The 20345-nt window shown below is 30.2% G+C and overlaps 1 protein-coding gene across 3 annotated transcripts in view; it reads right to left on the minus strand.

The window, feature by feature from the left end:
* Positions 1 to 9956: 9956 nt before the first annotated feature.
* The window catches only part of LOC107456311 (nuclear distribution protein nudE homolog 1), a 28142-nt gene continuing 17753 nt past the window's right edge, over positions 9957 to 20345 (minus strand). For 2 of the 3 annotated variants that reach the window (XM_016074150.4, XM_016074151.4), the window contains exons 8-10: positions 19164 to 19258; positions 17330 to 17412; positions 12323 to 14102 (exon numbers count right to left, since the gene is read on the minus strand). In XM_016074150.4, the coding sequence (XP_015929636.1) occupies positions 14039 to 14102; positions 17330 to 17412; positions 19164 to 19258 (242 nt within the window). In that variant the 3' untranslated portion in view covers positions 12323 to 14038. Of the gene's footprint in view, positions 14103 to 17329; positions 17413 to 19163; positions 19259 to 20345 lie in introns of all 3 variants that reach the window. The other variant, XM_016074152.5, reaches the window with a different exon arrangement.

A 20345-nucleotide genomic window follows, 5' to 3' on the forward strand; every position in this document is an offset into this window, starting at 1 on the left:
GGCTCACCGAAGTCGCGCAGCTTTATGTGCCCGTGTGAACAATGGCCTCTTACGAGATATTCGACTCCATATGTTCATTGCATGCAGCTCCATTCGCAATGTTTTCTCACTAAAAGACTGGGATGGATCTTCATTTAGTAACTGAAGTAATTCCTGTCCAGTTTGGAAGCGATTTTGATTGAAAATTCGTGAAACACGACTCCGGTCACTTTCATGCAGGATCTTTTTCCGACGACAATTCTGACGGCGTCTTTCGTGACCACGTATATTACACCACTGCTTGTAAACACGTTGAACAGTCAGCTTTGAAACTCCAACAAATCCAGCAACTTTATTTACCATACGGCCAAACACAATTGCCCCTTTCTGCCACTCTATCACATCTTTACTCTTACCCATATTTACACACAATTTCCGCTTCAAACAAAAATATCTCACTGATAGCTACTTGTCCTTGATCAGGTTGAAGCAGTGTGCATGCAGTTGAGCACGTCACTTGACCACTGCGTCATCTAACGAAGCCTTAGGATTCATCGGTATTTGCGCACTAGGGTGACTAATTTTTTGTCCGGTGAGCTTATGTTTCAATTTGAATGGAACAATGACATGTGACTTAGTGTGGGTATCTTGTTCCTGATTGGTTTTATGGAAACGAGGCATTTGTTTACGTTAGCAACTGTTCTTTCCATTCTCTTTCGAGTAAGCCAGGCCCTTCAAGCAACAATTGTCTTAGATGATACATTCTGTATTCTTACACAAAGATTCCTTCACGAAGATTGCAATTATTTCACTATCTATTTCTTACTTAACACAAAGACAAACATGAAGCCATTTAGAACACAAATAAACTAATTATGCAAAGTTGTTAGGTTCACAAAGAAAAATATATCACGTTTACAATAAAATACATAAACAAATAATAAATCTAAGCTAAGTATAAAAAGTAGACGAGAAAGAATTATATTTCAACTGGTTTGATGTGCGATCTGTATTTAATCAACTTATCGTTAATTAACTTATGTAGAGGAACTTATTAACATTCTAACTTATGTAGAGAAACTTAGCTCTACTTACATATGCCATTTTACTGATAGAGATTAGGTGGCGCTGACGTCATAGGTCACATATGTGGGTCTGGGATGTCTTCTTCTTCTTCTTCTTGAAGTGCAGGCATCAAATTGTGAAAGGATCCTGCACAAACCTTATAAAAACTTATTCTGTGTGAAATCAGCTAAAAACGTAATGTGTTGTATTTCAAAACATTCTGATCAAAGTTCTCATTGATCAAAAATCGATAGTTTCGGAAATACGGAGGTCTCAAACACAAGAGATGTTGGCAACGGTCACTGTGGTGAAAGGTGCTTAAGCCACACAGCTTTTTCATAGGTAAATGCGAAGTAATACTAGCTACTCATTTGTCGTTGAACGTTCTGACGTGCTACTAGCTTTTTCATTAATTAATCGAACTTTCAAGGGCTATTTAAAAATTCGTGATTAGCTTTTTTTTTCAATCTCCTTGGCTCATGTTGTAGTGGAATTAGAGAATTACTATTTATGTTGTTGTTGTTTCTAAGGCCACTTGCCAGTACCAGCAAGACTGCTTGATGAAACCAAGCGAGTTTAAGGCAGAGTGTCCGTTATCTTGTTTTTTTCCCAACCGTCTATAGTTTAAATTACGACTTCAGCCACATACGCGTCACTGCCCGTTTATAGGTCGGACCCATTCATTCATCCACAGATCGTCAGCCAGAGAACGATTCATCTCCAATTCAGAAACCCCAGAGGTGCGATTTGCTATGGGAACATGGAGGACTTTGTGACTAGATAGATTTAGCATGCACCAGTCACCATTTACTATACAGGGAGCCTTCAGTCGGCGGGGATCGAACTCATAACCTCTTCATAGACCCTATGCCCTACTAACCAGGCTTTCCCAGCGTTACTACTATTTATGGTTTCAGGTTTCGTATCTCGGAAACTATCAATATTTGGACTTTGTGCCAATAAGAATTTTTGATGAGAAAGTTTTGAACTACAATATATTAAATTTTCAGCTAATTCGATAGAGAAATTATGTCCATAACATTTCTACGGCATTTTTAAAAAACTTAAGATAATATGGTTCAGTTTGTACATGATTTAACATAAATTTTTAGAGATTACCTTCTAGATTTCTAGGGTCCTCTTATTTTTACGCATTTTATTTCTCCATTAAGAATCGTCTCTTAGAATTCCGAATTAATAGAAAAAATTAAAATTAATGTAAGGCATGATTTTGGCGATGCGGCTCCCACCACCTTTAGTTATCACGGCAAGTTAGAAACCGTCGCTCTGAAGCTGTGCTTTAACCACCACCAGGGATAGAACCCAAACCTTCACAACGACACTCAGCACCTTAAACACTGAGCCATCGTATCGGATTTCTAACCATTGTTATTCGCTTCTTTAGGAACTTTTCCGAAATATTCAATCTGCTACTTCTATCTTCTAACTGCTGATTTTCTTAAATTGTTTCGATAGCATCAAAAACTTTTGTTTATTTATCCTTTCTGTAACTCGTCTTCGGTATCATAATCTTCCCATATTTCCTTGTGTTGCTTTCCAGTCCTAGTTTTTGTTATAACTATGCATTTGATTGTTTGTTTTGTTATAACTATGCACAAGATTAGTTTCTTTAAAAAGCCACGTATAAATAATTCCATGGGCATTTTCATTAACCATTCTTAGTTGTGAACCAAGCTGTAACTGATCCGGTAAGTGCAAACCATTATTAAAAATGTCCGTTGCATGATATTTCTCAAATTGTTTTGTATTTTTCTGACGAATTAAATTGCTTTAAAACAATTTGTAGTTTTAGGTCCATGTAGGAATGTAATTGTCCATTAACTATAATTTTAAATATCATTATAATATATATTATATATCAGCTTCCCGTAACAAATTATCTAGGCTTCAGAACAGACAAATAACTGGAACATTTTAAAATTTATTAAACTTATTTGAAAGTCTCCAATTTCGCGAGATTTTTCTCCTAAATGGAAATTATCTAAACCAATGAATAATTTCCCACTTTTGCAGATTTTCATGGGCCCAGATAATTCAGTACTTGAATCACTTTCTAAATATAAAAAATAAGATCACAAACGCTTTACATGCTTTCACAAAATTGTGGCTTTCCTTCATATGACGTTTTGCACCGTCCCGCAGTGGACTGATTGTTAAGACACGGTTCCCAGCAGATCACCGAAGTCAAGCATCACTGCCTGCGGTCAGTGTGCGGATGGGTGACCACTTGGATCAGTCTGCGTAGGGACCGAGGGTGTGCGGTATTGGTCCTCGTTAAACTGTTCTACCGTAAAGTGCTCGACTTCGCGTGCAGGTCGTCGGGCTACCGAAGCGGGGGTGCCATCCCCTCTGCAGAGGATCAAAATTGTGATGGCATGTCTTCGGATCATCCTCAAGGATGTTTCCCAGACCGTTGCCAATAACCCATTGTGAAGCTCTAGTGCGACGTAAACGAACTACAACTACAACAACAACAACGTTTTGCACCATTTTCATAATTAGTAAAGCCCGGAATTTCAGGCAATAAAAAATGCAAAAATAGGCAGGCAAAAAAGCATTTAAAAAGCTTGAAATAGGCACTTAAAATTAGAGCAAAATGTTAGTTGGTAATGCTTAAGAGCCCATATAGGTATCCAAGGTATAAAAAAAGTTGCTAGAAGTATCCGGTATACCTACATATTCATTTTACTCGACTGTCGTAGCAATAGTACAAAAGAAGTGGACATAATTGCACAAAAAAAAACCTTCAACTGCGTAAGTGTGAAATAAAAATTGAAAACTCATACTTACAATAATATTGTATGCAAATTTATTCTGATGATTGGTTGTTGTTGCACATCACAACTAGATGCTTTTTCGAATTTTCAAAAGAGAAATTTTGTCTCCTGTCTGTGAATATAGTTTTAAGCAAAGAGAAGGATCTTTCTACTTCGACAGAGGTTATGGGCGCGTACCTAAAACAACTTGCCATGGTAGGAGATATGGTAAGTTCAACTGTAGTATCACCAGAAAGTACTTTTGCAATGTTCTTGATGCATTCAAAGTCTGTATTTGCAGAGATGACGTTTTCACCTTTCTTCCTTATTCTGTCACCAGCTGGTTCAGGCACAGACATTAATTCTTCAGTAGTATTGACGAAAATCTTTAGTGACTCGGACAAAGACATATTTCTTTTTTCCATGTGTTCAATAGCTCCAGGGAGCTTCCCAAAATAAATTAAAATAAAAGTCGGTTCATTTTTTATGTTAGAACTGCTACGCAGACTTTTACTTTTTCTTATGGATATTGCCTCTTCATCCGAAAAGCTGGTAAGGACTCGAATAACTTCCTCAAAATTTGTGCAGTAGTATGAGACTGCTGAAATCCATGTTCCCCATCTAGTAAGGATCGGTTTAGGAGGTAATTGAATGTCTGGTGCAATTTCTTCGAACACTTGAACTCTTGAAGGGGCTTTCACAAATACTTTTTTCACACTAGAAACAAGCGAGTCTACCTCAGGATAGAGACCTTTTACTTCCTCTGCTATCCTGTGCGATGCATGAACAAGGCACGTTAGATGGATCATATTAGGAAATAAAACTTTTATGGCATTTCCAGCTTTAAGTGTATTCTATTCTCTATTCAAACAACACTGTCAATCTCATGGACAGAAAAATGTCTTTCACCTGCCTTGCTGACTCAAGCACGAGTACACTATCAGCTCAGATGAATAGCCATTGTACAGTGCGAGGGGTGACCACTGCCTCAGAGGGAGGGAGTTGTCCCAAAAGGAATAAAGTCCTAATCTCTAAAAATGCATTACAATACGTCGGATGACAGTCAACCATTTCTGTACTTCAAAATTTATGCTCGCTCAAAAGTACAAAAAGCTTTGCAGAAAAATTTTAAATTAGACAGAAATAGGCATTTATGAACAAAAGGAAAGAAAAAGGCATTTTCAGAAAAAAACGTTTAAAAAAGGCAGAAAAGGGCATTTATGGCATTTTGCCTGAACTTCCGGGTTCTAATAATTAGCATACGCTGCGCTGTCTAACGTAAAGTGTAACTTGACCTAACAGTTGTGAATATCTGTTGAAAATTCAAAGCAGTTATGAAAATAGTACAAAAAAGCGTTGTTTCTTGTGACAACAGAGCTTTCGGAAAACAAAAGACTTAAGAGAGGAAAAAACAAAAATAGTATACACTGTTGTCAGTTAGAAAACATTATCTTAATAGAGAGAGCCTGTTACCATTTAAGTGTACACTAAATGGGTAGTACGCTTCCAGCGCGAACGTTGTTGTTGTTAATTTACGCCACACTAGAGCTGCACAATGGGCTATTGGCGACGGTCTGGGAAACATCCCGAAGGATGATCCGAAGACATGCCATCACAATTTTGATCCTCTGCGGAGGGGATGGCACCCCCGCTTCGGTAGCCCGACGACCTGCGCGCGAAGTCGAGCACTTTACGGTAGCACAGTTTAACGAGGACCAATACCGCACACCCTCGGTCCCTACGCAGACTGATCCAAGTGGTCACCCACCCGCACACTGACCGTAGCCAGTGATGCTTGACTTCGGCGATCTGCTGGGAACCGTGTCTTAACGATCAGTCCACTGCGGGAACCAGCGCGAACGTATATCAATATTACCAACTCTTGAAACGACGTAGCACAACTTTCTTTCTCAAATCGTACGAAATGCAGCACCTGATTTCTCATACAGTTTGATAATACCAGGCCTAGGGCCCCCACATTTATGGGGGCCTACTAAATGTTACAAATAATTTCTTTTTGTTCTTCCTTGAAAGTTTGAGTTGGCAAATATCGAAATAAATAAGAGCTCAAATTTACTAATACTGATCGTAAAGATACGGTTTCCACTAGAACACCGAAGTCAAGCATCACTGGCTGCGGTCAGCAAGCGGATGGGTGAGAACTTTGATCAGCCTGAGTAGGGATCGAGAGTGCACAGTATTGGTCCTCGTTAAACTGTTCTACCGTAAAGTGCTCGACTTCGTCAGGCTACCAAAGCAGGGGTGTCATCCCCTCTGCAAAGGATCAAAATTGCGATGGCATGTTTCCCAGACCGTCGCTAATAGCCCATTGTGCAGTTCTAGTACGACGTTAGTAAAGTACCAACGAACACTCAATTTACTGATGTCATAAATAATTTAGAAACACTCCATTAAACATGTAAATTTGTTGTAAAATAACGACGCTCCTGACAGTTCGTGCCTAAGGCATTCTTCTTTCTAGATCAGGTGTTGATGAAATGAGATAAAACTTATTGAATAAAGTCTATTGTCCTGTTTAGGACTGGGCTATAAATCGATATATCGCGACATATCGATTTAACGCCTATATCGGCAAACCGATACAGCAACTTTCATTCCAAGCGATGCATCAGAAATCTGATTTAAGCCGTCGAGTGAAGAAGACGATATAACGATATAGCGATACACGCAAGGACTTTCTCTTACGTTCCGATGCCAACTCGCGCTGTGGAAGACGATATTGTTTCGTTATGTTGAGACGGCCTTGACTGATGGTAGAATCAGAATCACTTTTGAGACCTTATATCGTTATATCACATGTTCGTTTTCGCACCTTCGCGATTTGAAATCGTTTCTTGTAGATTATTTCAATGGGATTAACTTCGTGATCGCCGTCGTAACCTTGTTCTGAACGCAATCTATTATTGAAAAGAATTTATAAAGAAAAGTTTCTTCATTAATTAGGTAAGTTTTTTATTCATTTTCTGGCAAAACTTTTTTTATATTTTTAAATTTGAAAATTATCGGAAATCTAATTTAAGGCATCCTTAAGGAATTAAATTACAAAGTAAATAAATTTGTTAGGTTATTTTTTTTACTTTCTTTTAATTTATTAAAAACCTTTCGGATAAAACTTCTAATAATTTAATGGGCTTCTATTACTGATTTTAAATTTATAAATCTTGAGTTGTTTTTATTTTTAGAAATAAAGTTACAACAAAACTTATTTTTTGGACATAAGTCAATAAACTTTATTTGTTCAAAAGAATTTGAAAAGTTTGCGAATTTTATTCATTTCTTTTTTTTTTTTATCAATTACTACTTCGTTTTATTAGAGAGTAAAATCATTATTTTTTTTTAATTTTCGTTTTATATTATTAGTTAATTAGCTAAATATATTACCGAATATCACAATTCTTTTGTTTTTATTTTTAAGAATTTAATTAAGAAACTTTGCCTTACTTTGTTTTTCGTTCATAATTCGGTCATTATTTAATTTAATTTAATTATTTATATGAAATAATAATAAAAATAGTGTTTAAGAAGCATTTTTTTTCTAAAATTTATTTAGCTCTTTGTTTTAAGCATACAAATAATTTTTTAACGAACTTATTTTTTAAATTTTGTTCCTATGCTGTTAGGTAAATATATTGATAAATTTCACTTTTATTTATTTTTTTATTTTTAAACTAAGAAATCTTTTGTTATTTGCGTGATCATTTTTAGAAAATATAACAAAACTTGTGTTTACTTCTTCATTAAGAATTTGAACATTACGATCGAACTTAATAATTCTGTAATTATTTACTCATAATAATACAAGCAAATATTGATTTGTTAAAAAAAGTTTCTTTTTTTTTAAAAAAAAAAATATTTTTAACACTTTGTTTTAAATGTATAATGAATTTCTTAACAAAGTTTTTTTTTAATTTTTTAAATTTTCTTTCAATAATTTCAGCTAGATATCTTTATAAAATTCCCTTTTTATTTTTAAACTGAGAAATCTTTCAGAGAACGAAAATTTTAAGAAATTATTACAAATCTTATGTTTACTTTTTAGTTTAAAATTCGAACATTTTTAATTTTAAACTTCGGCTTTTAGTCAATCTAACTTTTATTTTAATTAAAATATATTTTGAAATTTTAAAATCAGCTTTTGTTTAATAACAATATTTTTTTTTCATTAAGGGTGTTTTAGGGGTTAACTTAAATTAAGACTGCTTATACCTTATAAACGATAAAGAAGTGCAAATATTTCATTCTGTATCTACACACATTTTTTCAATAAATATTTTAAGTAAGATTTGTACATCTTAGTCAATTTATTTAATATCTTTCTTTAGCAAAACATATATATTTTCAAATTTATAAATTGATTTAAATCAATATGCGTCTGAAGTCTTGATAGAAATCTGACTTTCTGTGCCTTAAAGTAAATGAAATTCAAAAATACTATATCGCGATACATCGCTATATCGCGATGCAAAACTGACGATATATCACGATATCAGGGGTGATTGTGAGCCCAAGTCAAAATTCCGGAAAATTTCTTAGGTTAAAAAAAAAAAAAAAAACAGTTACAATTGAAAATTAGAAAACATTTAAACAAGATTTTTTTCCTTTTTCTCAATATTTCTTAGTTTGCTTAAAATATATTTAAAATTTTACGCATACCTATACCATTTACACATACCTATGATGACCTGGAGAAGTAATTAAAATTTACAAATATGTCTTTCTTTCTTGAGTTTATGATTATAACAACTGTTTACTAATAAAAAATGAATATTAATCACGAATATAAGTTTATGAAGTATCCCTCTGGCTCTCCCTTACGAACAAATAAAATAAACTGTGTCTTAAGTTCCACCTTTGAAAATTTATTTCCAGAAACTTCTGTGATCAATGATTTTTTGAAACGTCTGGACCTTCGATCTCCGGAAACTTCCGGATCACTGTTAGCGAAAATTCCGGAAAGCCGGATTTTTTCCGGAGCACAATCACCCCTGCGATATATAATTTCTAATATCGCCCAGTCCTAGTCCTGTTAATAACAATTAATAAAAACGATATCTAAAAATTGTGCAACATATATGTCTTTCTGTTCTCATTTAACGAAACTGATGAAATATTAAATACTGTTTCTTGCAGACGATTCTCTACTACAGCGAAACAAAAGTTTAAAAAAATTCTTTTGCTCACATTTGACTCGTTAGTGTATGACCGCTATTTTTAGTGGCCCAATTAAATTCAATGCTCCTGCAATGTTATATAGTTGTTTCTTTTTTGCTTGTGTTTTCCTTATTTATCTATGCATGTCGCCAAATTTAGGATTCCAGTAAGACTAAGAAATTAAGAATTTTTTTAATAATTCTAATATATATCGTAAACGATAGCACGAATTAAATTTCTGCTTGACGTGTATAGCTTTCAAAAGCTATTATATTGTTTTGAAAGCATATTTATATAATTTATAACTAAATAAAACGGAACTATATACGGTCGCGGATTATTTAAATCCTATACAGCAGTGGTCTTCTTTTTAAACTTGCAACAGAGCATAGTGTTTTCTAATAATTGTTTTTCGATCCTTCTCTATTGCAAACAGGTTTTAATGTTTTAGCTTAGCCTCTCTCAGTAGTGATGATTCGTAGAATTTCGATGGTACTTTTTTCTCTATCAATCAATCATGAGTGACTCTTAACGAGAATAATTTTAAGCTTTTCTTTAACAAGAATTCTAAAAAGGGCCCGCATTACAAGTCTAATATTCATTGTTTCATAATGATGTAAAAGAAAGAAAAATAATAATAATAATAATTAACGTAAACAACAAAAAATTGAATATTGAAATATTTATATGTTTGACATTATTGTTGTTTGATAAACTAGAATATAATGCAATTTTTTCCCGAAAATAAATTAATCAGTTTTCTCAAATTCTATTTTGGCCTTGATAGTACATAGTCAAGGAAATAGTAATCCAGCAACTTTTTTAAAATCTATCGTGAGGCTATTTTTTAATTGCTCATCAGCATATGCAATTAGAGAACAAAAAAAAAAACAATAATAAAATATTAAAAAAAAAAACAGTCTTAATTTTTAGGTGTAAAATCAAAAAAGAAATACAGATACATTATAAATAATACTACTTTAATTAAACATATTTCGTTTTAAAAATGAATTCCATTACATCAAATTGATTAAAATATACACAAGAAATTTAAAACTGCATACATAAGTGACTAGTTTCAAAAAACAACAAGAACCATAAATAATGCAAGAGGCAGTCTAATATATCATTATCTTTTTCTCGGTGTAAGAAGTTAATTTCATTTATTAGTAATGAAGTCTCATTTAACGATCGTAGCTTTCACCTCAGATAAAAGGAAACAAGTTATACATAATTAATAATTATTTCACGTTTTATAAAAAGGCATGAGATATAAAAGAAAAAAAAAAGGATAAGGACGTTATATATACATGTATGAAAGTGTATGTATAATTTCATTTGAAAAATAATTGAAATGATTACTGTGTCCAGCAAATTCATTAACTAACCTTTTTTAAAGAAAAAAAAATTCTGTTTCATGGGAGTTAAAAGTATCTAATTTAATGCCATAAAATACTAATTTACAACCAGTCTTTTAAAACATTTAACATGAGGATGAATCCATAACTACAAATTGAATAGATCTAAAATCATAGCATTTGAAAAAATTTTCAAATTTTAATAGAATACTATAATATAAGTAACAATACATTTTGATTAAATTATTATGAAACAATATTAATATGAAAGACTAAGAGGAAAACTAGACCCAAAATATTACTTTATAAAAATTAATTCGTGAATGTCACCCTAAAAAGTCATCAACATCCAACCACTCTTTATCAATCTATGGACTTAAAATTAATTTTAATCAGTTATAAAGATTTTTTTTAAGAGCACAGAAGAAAATTTTATGTTAGTTTATCAATATCCTCAAAAATAGGAAGTAGAAAAATAGAAAAAAAAGAGGACAAAAAAATAAAGAAAATATCATATCTGGAGGAAGAATTTCATGCCTGTATTAGTAAAATTGGATGATTAGTATGATGGACACATATTCCAAAATAGGTCTTATATAAATTACTTTTGAAAACCAAGGTTTATAACTATATTTCCTTGCCTACACCTCATTTGAGCAAATCTTATAATAAAAAAAGAAATAATTGAGACTTAATGAGTTATTGCTGCCACTTATTGAGGACAAAAATAAACTGATAATGATATAAATTGACACCTACTATTATGCATACCTGCCAGTGATAATAAGAAGTTTCCAACAGAATTGGTAAATTATCTTAACCTCTGATTTAGTTCTTATGCAACAATTTTTTTAAACAAGTGTTTCACCATAGAAGTTATCAACTTCTAAATTATCATTATGTTTTTTAAATCTGTCTTTTAATTGACTAATTTTAAAAACTTGAAATATTAACTTTCAGTACAAAAAATGCCCAAGGTGTATGTTAACTAATGTTAATTTCCCCCCCCCCCTTAAGGTTGACAACGACCATAGTTTTTAAAAGATGAAAAAATTCTTTGGAGAGAATTAATGCTTTAACTTAAAAATGTTTTTGCAAATTTCTTCAATACAGTCAGTATTAATTTTTACTTAATTTTCACTTTCAGTAAATGTGAAGAAAATTGAATTCCATAGCAGGTTATTACTTCTTCAATCGCAATAGAGTTATAAACGGTTCCATTTATCTAAGATTCTGGATTATTTACTGTATCTTTTTTAAAAGCAATATTTGGCTTTAAAGTTCAGAAAATAACAGTTAACTTATAATTTAGTAGTGTGTCTAAAATAAATTCACGAGTTTAAATGAATTCAGTTCTACTTTCTTTTTTTAATCTAAACTATTTATTTATCTGATTAGTTTTTAATACAGAAAGACAAAATAAATAAGAATTAAGCTCTTTTTGAAGCATTAATTATGTGTTTGTTACATAAAAAAAAACAATTAGAAATGCAACTGAGGTTTTGCTGCACTCCATTCCCCAAATAAGAAAATTGATGGTGTAATTCACTTCATTAATCTATTCAAGATATTGAAAATGTGCTACAATTCTTTCACCTAGTAAGTATATTGAACGTGTGTACAATTTATTCACAGAATGAGAATACTGACTAAGGATATGTTAAGTTTCATTTAAAACACAGTCGGACATTTCAGAAAATTACCACAATTATAATTAGCAGAATTAAATGGAAATAAAGATTCTATACATATATTTATAAAATATAGGAAATAAAAATGAATATTTTAACCACTTATGGATGGAAATTGGCAGGTATGCATATGCAATGATATAAAAACATAAATAAAAGGGTGGGAAAGCATATTATTGCAAAATATGAAATAAATATTATTTTATGCATACAGTCAGTGCAAACTAAATGTCTGTATTTTTAATTTTTAAATAACTTTTCCTACTGTTTTTAAGACTAATTGAAAAAATATTAGTTTTTTAAACATTCTGCATTTGCAATACAAAACTTCAAGTCTGTTTGATTTGTACCTGTTTTGATTGCCAATAAGAAATTTTTTTTAAATTCAATTTAAGAAGACTTTATCCTTTCGATATACCAGGAAAATTACTAATATTATCTGGATAACAGGTAATATAACTGCCAAGAATTTTTTTAAAAAGAGGAGCACTTAAACGCGTTCGGAATTATGGAATTGCTGTTACTTAATTGATGTTGCTGAATTGTGAGATAAGTTTGTAAAAGCCCCATCTAATGCAGCACAAGTCATTGTGCAATTCATTAGAAGGTAAATTTCTAATTCATTATGTTTTTAAAATTTACATTTTTATAAAAATGTAAAACAGTGAAATTTTGCAGCTAGTAATTTTGAATTGGATTTACTGTTAGCTTAAACTTAGAAGAACTTTAAAGGAGATTAGAAGATTTGTTCTAGCATCTCGTACAACTAAAAATAAAGAATAAAAAAATTTCATAACTTTAAAAGAAAACATTCGACTACCTTTTAAAACATCAATGATCAAAAACACAAATTTTGCCATTATGCCAAAATTATAAAAATATTTTTTTTTTCACTATTATATAATTTTTTTAAGAATACAATTGTGAAGAATTTTCATTATTCTAATAAATTAATGAAGTTGGTTTTGTTCAATTATAAAGGATAATATGTTTTATAAACCTGCAGCATTATTAAACCTTTAAGGGTCAATCTTGAATTTAGTTTGGGAAACAATCTAATTGCTGCCAGGAAATCAATTTTTCTTCATGCTATTCATTAGACTTCCCCTGGTAGTAAAATTTTGTAAAAATTTAACCTAAAACAAATCACTTAAAATGTAGTAAGGAATAAAAAAATGCATATTTGTCTTCAAATATGAGGATTTGACAAAAACCTTGATTTGAGTTTTTATGTATTTCTCTTATCATTTTATATCATTTTTATTTATTTTGATATGTAGAAGCATACACAAAATATAAAATGGTTTTATAATTACCTAGAAAAATGAAATGTATGAGAAATATAATGGTATAAATGAATAGTGTTATTTTAGAGCTATTTATTAATATGTTTGGTGTAAACATACAGAATTTTTTCTCGCAATATATGCCAACTTAATAATCCTGCTGAGGTTAATCATTTCGTGATAAACACATCCACTTAACAGACATTTACTTTCCACTGATCTAACAATAATATTTGCAACAAAATATCAAACAGCAAAACTTTAAAAAAAAAAGTAATAATAAAGGACAAAGGCACTTTTTGTAAGATAGAGACTTTAACACCACAATGTATCTCCTTTTAAAATGCATTTGAACTAATTGCACTACACAACTGATGTTAATTAAATTTCAGATCTAGTGTAACCAATAAATATACATAATTAAATTACACTAGCTGACAATTAAATGTCATCTAAATAAATTAACAGAATGCTTACAAATTAACAAATACATACATTCTTTAATTGTAGAAAGGTTCACCAAATATTTATTCTATAATACAGGAAAAATAGGAAACATTCACTACACAACATTGCAAGAACATCATCAAAAATTATATGCAATAGATAAATAAAATATTTCAACTAATAGAGAGAGAGCAGAAATCCACACAAGTCAAGCCCAAAAATCCACAAAAATAAATGCTGGATTTGTGCATTTCTGCAGATCTTTATGCAGTTAAGCTTATTTCTTCATGGAGAGTGGATCCATTAATGATTATGTGTTTTGACTGTCTGTAAGGAAGAGAACGAATTAACAACAAATATTTATGGTAAGGTGAAATATGAGCATATTTTGGATAGCAATACTTTCACTCGTATTTTAGGTTATTTTTTAAATTTTGTACTTTTACAAATTTTTTGTCGGAACTAGAGTACCTTGCAAACTTAATCTTTTTTTTATAAAAAATATAATAAATTGACAAAATCCAATCGTTATTTGTTTTTATTTTATCTTATTTTCAATATGAAATTTTTTTATTTTCTATTTGAAAAATGCCCTAATACATTTATTTAATTTTGTCAAGCAGCATTTTTGTCAACCGTATGTTTTTTTAAATTTTTTTTTTAAATAATTTCAATAATCTATTTGATGTAAACATTTTTCTCGAAAATTGTTTGCCATTTAGGTTTCAAAATAGTAAGATTAATTTAATTAAAATATAGTAATCATTAAAAGATTTTAGAATTTTATTATTTCTCTGATTTTGAATAAATATATTTTTTTCCCTTTTTTGAATTTTATCATAAAAACATTTAGTTCATAATATAAATAAATTTAAAAATGAAACGATTTAATTTTGTTTAATTTTTGTTTGTTAAAAAATTAACAACAAATTTAAAAACCGTTATTTAAATAACTTTTTTTTATTTTTAAAAATTCCCAAAACAGAGATAAAAATTTTACTTTAAAGGCTTTCAAAAGGTTACTTGTATATGAATACAATGTTTTCTTTAAACAAAAATAATAATGTAATCAAATTTGTTCATCAAATTAATTTATTACTACAAATTTCAAAAGTAAAAACAAAATTTAATAGTTTTCAAATTACATAATTTACAATCTAATCTAATTACAATCGAATTTACAAACATTGAATTATGATTTCTGGTGTGATTTCTTAATATTTTAAATGTCTACTATTTCAATGAATTTTTTTACATTTTCTTCCATTTTAAATTGACTTTAAATTTTCTATTTCCTTGAAATGAACTTTCAAATTGTTACTTTTTTGGCTTTGTATTTTACCTGTACCACTAGGAAAAATACTTCTAAAAAAAAGTACAAGTGTTGACATATAAAAAATAAGTATGATTTGTCTAATGTAATGTTAACAAACAATCATACTTCTAAAAGTCTAAATTATAATAAAATAAAATTTATTAACAGCTAGAGAAATTGATTTACTATAATTTTAATGAAAAAAGGCATATTGTTTGTAGAATAAAATATATATAAGGATGTAATTCATTCTATTCAATAAAAAAAATACTATTTTCTAATGTTTTCAAAACACAAAAATTTTTTCCCACCAATATATTGCTGATTTGACGATATACTAAATTGCTCTAGTCAAAAAATAAAATAATTAATTTGCTATTTGAGAAATAAATATTTTAAAAAAATTAATTAATTTTCAGCAAAGATGAAAACATGGTTTTTCACTATCCCATGAACCGAATAACAAATAATTTGGGAATGAGCAAATCTCATTGAATGCTGAATAAAAATAGAATATTCTGGAAATCAAGCTGTATAACTAAAATAATCCTCTGTTTTAATTTTTTTTTCTAATGAAATGAGAACATTTGTCATTCAATGAGTTCAAACAATGTATATATGTATAAAAAAAAACTCAATTTTTGTTAACCTTTCAAAATACTATATATATAAAAAAAAAGACCAAAATTTTTAAGATTAAACTGCTTCTAATCTCATTTGAAATTTTTAAAAAGGGACTGCTGTCTTTTTTTCAATCTTCATAAGAGTTCAAAACTAAAAAATATGATCTTACTATAATTAATTCTTCTAAAAATCCGAAAAATCGTCAATATTAACTATTTGGTTACTTCAAAAATATTTTGAAATTGACAAGTTATTCATTTAAAGACAGAAAAATGTGTTTTTACCAAAAATAAATAACTGCAACCTAAAATAGCCACATCAATAACGTTTTGTAATCAAGTTCATTTCCCCAGAAATGTAATCAGGTTTATTTCTCTAGAAATGCATAAATTCTCATATTGCTTCACTAAATAGTTTTTGAGCTATGAAAGTGAGAAGCATGTTCGGGGAATATTTTCTGAAATAGTAGTGACAGCGGCAGAAACTCTTGTAATAAGAGAAATAATAAAAAAATACTTCCACAAGTTTAACATTAAACTTTTTGTCATTTACATAGTTCGTTAATCGTAGAAATTTTTACGTATTTGAAAATTAAAATAAGTTTCTGCAGTATGCAAATAAATTTATATACATATTTTTTCAACTTAGTGCATCATTTACCTACATTGCCAACCAAACTATATTTAACTATTCACTGTTACAATTTCCGAATTTTTCTTTTCATAAAAGAAGAACCGGGGAGCTTTTGAAACTGAACGACTAGATGTCTTAGTTCTAAATTTCTGATGAAATTGGAAGATATGAGAGTTGTGAAATGGGTGCCTAATATGATACCTGTACATTATTTTTTTAAATCACTATTTAAAAATTTGAAATGAAGGTGTATATATATAAATAACCGTCATTGAACAGTCGACCCAATATTTTGGGTTTACGACTACTAATGTTCAACTCCATAGCTTTGAAATTTTGAACCCAATCCAGAAGACAAGGGAACTCCTGGATCGAGTATTGGGAGAAATTTGCATTCACGGAGGACATTTTGGTGGAACTAACTTACATTTGCATTACACGGACAGGAAGACCACGAGAACCTCCCACGGTTAGCCTGACGGCAAGGGGACTCTAACCCATGATCTGTCTACCTCTGAAGATATTTCACGTCAGCACTGTGGTCTGTGAAAGCCAGATGTGGAATTCGTATCTACTGGGATTCGAACCCGGTTCACCACATTGGAAGGCGAATGCTCTAGCCCCTGAGCCATCGCGGCTCAAATGAAGGTATGATGGTGATTAATTTTATTTAAGTTTTCCAACAACAAAAAGGAAAATTAAATTTTGAAAATATGCCGAATGGCCAAACAAATTTTGCCAAATATATAAAATCCTTGGGACCTTCCATCCACGCGTTTCTGATATTACTGTGTATATACAAGTAAGTTTCAATTAAGATCGAAATAGACAGTTTTACCTCACTCATGTTGGCCTACGACATGGCAATTTTAAGTTTTTGAAAACCACAGTCAAAGAAAGGTCTGTTATTTAAAGGCAAATATCTCATTCATCCGTTGAAGATAAAAAATAATTGAATCGAAACAAATAAAAAGAGTCTTACACAGGAGATTGTTTCTCACTACCTTCTTTCGGTGAATTCTCTTTCACATACGCTCTGCAGGATGCTAATTTAGATTCTAGAGCCTGCAAAGAATGAAAACTTATTTTAAAACAATTTATTTTAGAGCAAATTAATTTAGAACAATTAAATATAGTTAACAATATTTCAAAAAAGAATTCTGATGATATTTTTCTTAATAGCAAATAGTTTATCTTCACTACAGTATAGTCCTGATTATCAGAGTTAATGTGAACCACGACTAACTCGGATAACCGAGTTAGAGAGAAGAGTTAAGGGTTAGAGGGAAGAGCATAAAAAGGAAAGAAAAAGAGTAGGAATAAATGTAATACATTTAAAAAATACAAATTTATACAAGTACACCACATACAATTCATATTATAATTAAAAAGCTTACTTAAAAACACTTAAAGAGAGCATACTTTAAGAAGAATTAATAAGTTTTTTGTTCAACACATTCAATAGCACTTTCGGCAGCTTTTAGTCCATCTGTATGAGAGATCATTATTGACGATAATAACGATCATTTCACTGGATGAAATTGTTAGACTTCATTTTTCTGAATATTTTGAAGGTAAACTTCAGACTTTTTTCAGAGGTAATTTTAAAAATAAAAAATAAAGTAGAACAAAAAAAAAATCCTTGAAATATTTGATAGCTCGGTTAAAGCGGAAACTCGGACAATCGAGACTCTACTGTATTTCCGATTTCAATATGATCTGCATTATACAACAATAAGATATTTTATGAAAATTAATAAAAGGTCTTAGATACATTTGTGTGAAAACCTTTTTAATTTTGTTTTCACTTTAGTTGTCCTAATATTTTAAAATTTCAAATTTAAAATGTAAATTTCAGATATAATTTTGAATTTTACGGCTTTAACTCTTTCAGGGATCATAGGATAAAATCTGATTTACGTATTTTTGACTATACATAAACAACTAAAATTAGAATTCTTATCTCTAAATCATTGGGTCAAAATTAAGTATTGAAAAACTGATAATTTCATTCTGGATTTGCATATTTATGACTTTTATACACTATAATTTTAGTTACATTAGGCAAAAGGTTAAAAAAAAATACTTATTTGTTTCTCTTTTTCGCCTAACTATTTAGTTCATAATAAATTTAAACGACAGATGAAAAATGTCACGTTTCCCCTTTAAAGTTTTAAAATTTAAAAGTCTATCAAGATTCATTTTTGAATGTAATCAAACAAAAAAAGGAAGAATTATACTCTGTTCAAGCAAGACTGATAACAAAAGTTGAACAAACCAACCTGACATTATACAATACTTTTGGCTGATTAGCGCTAAGGTTATGAAGACTACCACTTGTCCATCTAACAGTTAATATGAGAAGAATCACAGACTCAGCAAAAGTCTGCAATGTTGGAGACAAACAACAAACCATTATGATTTCTTCCGTTATCACTTCTTTCAGAACAGAGTATAGTCTGATATGACTTAAAATCAATTAAGTTTATTATTAATTTAAAATGGAATATTTATTGGAAATTAAGTTAAGAAACTAGGAAACCAATGTATAAGTAGAGGTTAAATCTACAAAACATAATAGTTATGCAAATTAGGAAAAGCATATTTAGGATTTAGATGGAAACAAAGAGCAGTGAACAAATAAAATGCCAAAAATTTTAAGAAGCAAATGCAAGATTATATTGGGCAATCTCTTTTAATAATTTCTTTTTAAATAAGAGAATTTTCCCTTAAATCAACAATAATCTGATTCGTAAGCGACACTTTTTCATTTGAACAAAAAAAAATTTTCTGAAAGTTATTAAGAATATACTTACTCCAACTTTTCTCAGAAGATCTCCAATTATATTCAAAGAAGATATGCGAGAAGACGGAGTTAAGGGCGAGGATGTGTTTAGGTGATTATTTAAATCTGTATAAAAATAAAAGACACAAAACTTTAATACCTTACAATTTTTAGAAAAATTCAACAGCAGGTTCAAAACAAAAGTAAATAATACTACCATATAAATAAAAGATTATGTCCAATTTTAAGTAACTCAGAATTTAATACTATCCTTCTCAAAATATTTTTAAAAAGTACTAATTCTCATTTTTAAATTGCAGTTTTTTTATGAGCTAATATTTTTTATACTTTCGTGTTTACAAAGTTGGATGTATAAGTTTAACTCAGATTGTAACAGTACCCCTCATATATTATTTTAAAAGTATACTAATTTTCTTTTTTAATTTGAAGTTTCATTGTAGATTAATATTTTTATACAAGGTTGCCACTCAAATCTGGAGAGAAAAAAATTCCCTGTACATATTATACAGCAGGGATGGGCAAACTTTTTTGGTCAAGGGGCCAAAAATCAAGAAAAAAAATGTTTGGTGGGCCAAGTAAAAACTTCAAAATTTAAGAAAAAAAGGTGATATACAAGTTTTAATTTAAATATTTAGTGAGATGAAGGATATTGCGATTTCATTTTTAAAAGTTCCTTACATTAAGGGTGGAAGTGAGATGTGCTTATTGTAAGGAACAAGGCTAAATGCTTTGCTGTTAGTCTACTTCTGAAATGATTTTTTCTAAGGTTCATAGTTGAAAACTCTTGCTCACATATATAAGATTAAGCAAACATGCACTGATTTTCTGAGCATGAAATATTAAATTTCGGAAACTAGCTTTTGGTAATGATTTGTTTTGTAAAACTTTGGAATATTTAGAAACGACTGCTTCAGATGATTGTTAGATTGTCCACTCTTTGGAGCGTAAAATGCGCAGTCTGCCAAATGTGAAGTGCAATTTAACTATATTAGATTCCATAAGTCAGCTCCTCGAGAGAGACAAGCGCTAGTTGGAGACAATCTACGGCTATTCTATAAAGAACTTCTGCTTTCAACATTTTACCAATTGAAGCTGTCTGAGCTAACTATTTCCATCAATAGTCGACAAGAAAATGGATGTATATTGTTTATATTTGCCTCTGATCGGCAAATAAAAGTTCTATCCGCGGGCT

This window comes from Parasteatoda tepidariorum, chromosome 8 (assembly GCF_982258835.1).
Source record: "Parasteatoda tepidariorum strain Cologne lab strain chromosome 8, Ptep-v5.0, whole genome shotgun sequence".
NCBI lineage: Eukaryota > Metazoa > Arthropoda > Arachnida > Araneae > Theridiidae > Parasteatoda > Parasteatoda tepidariorum.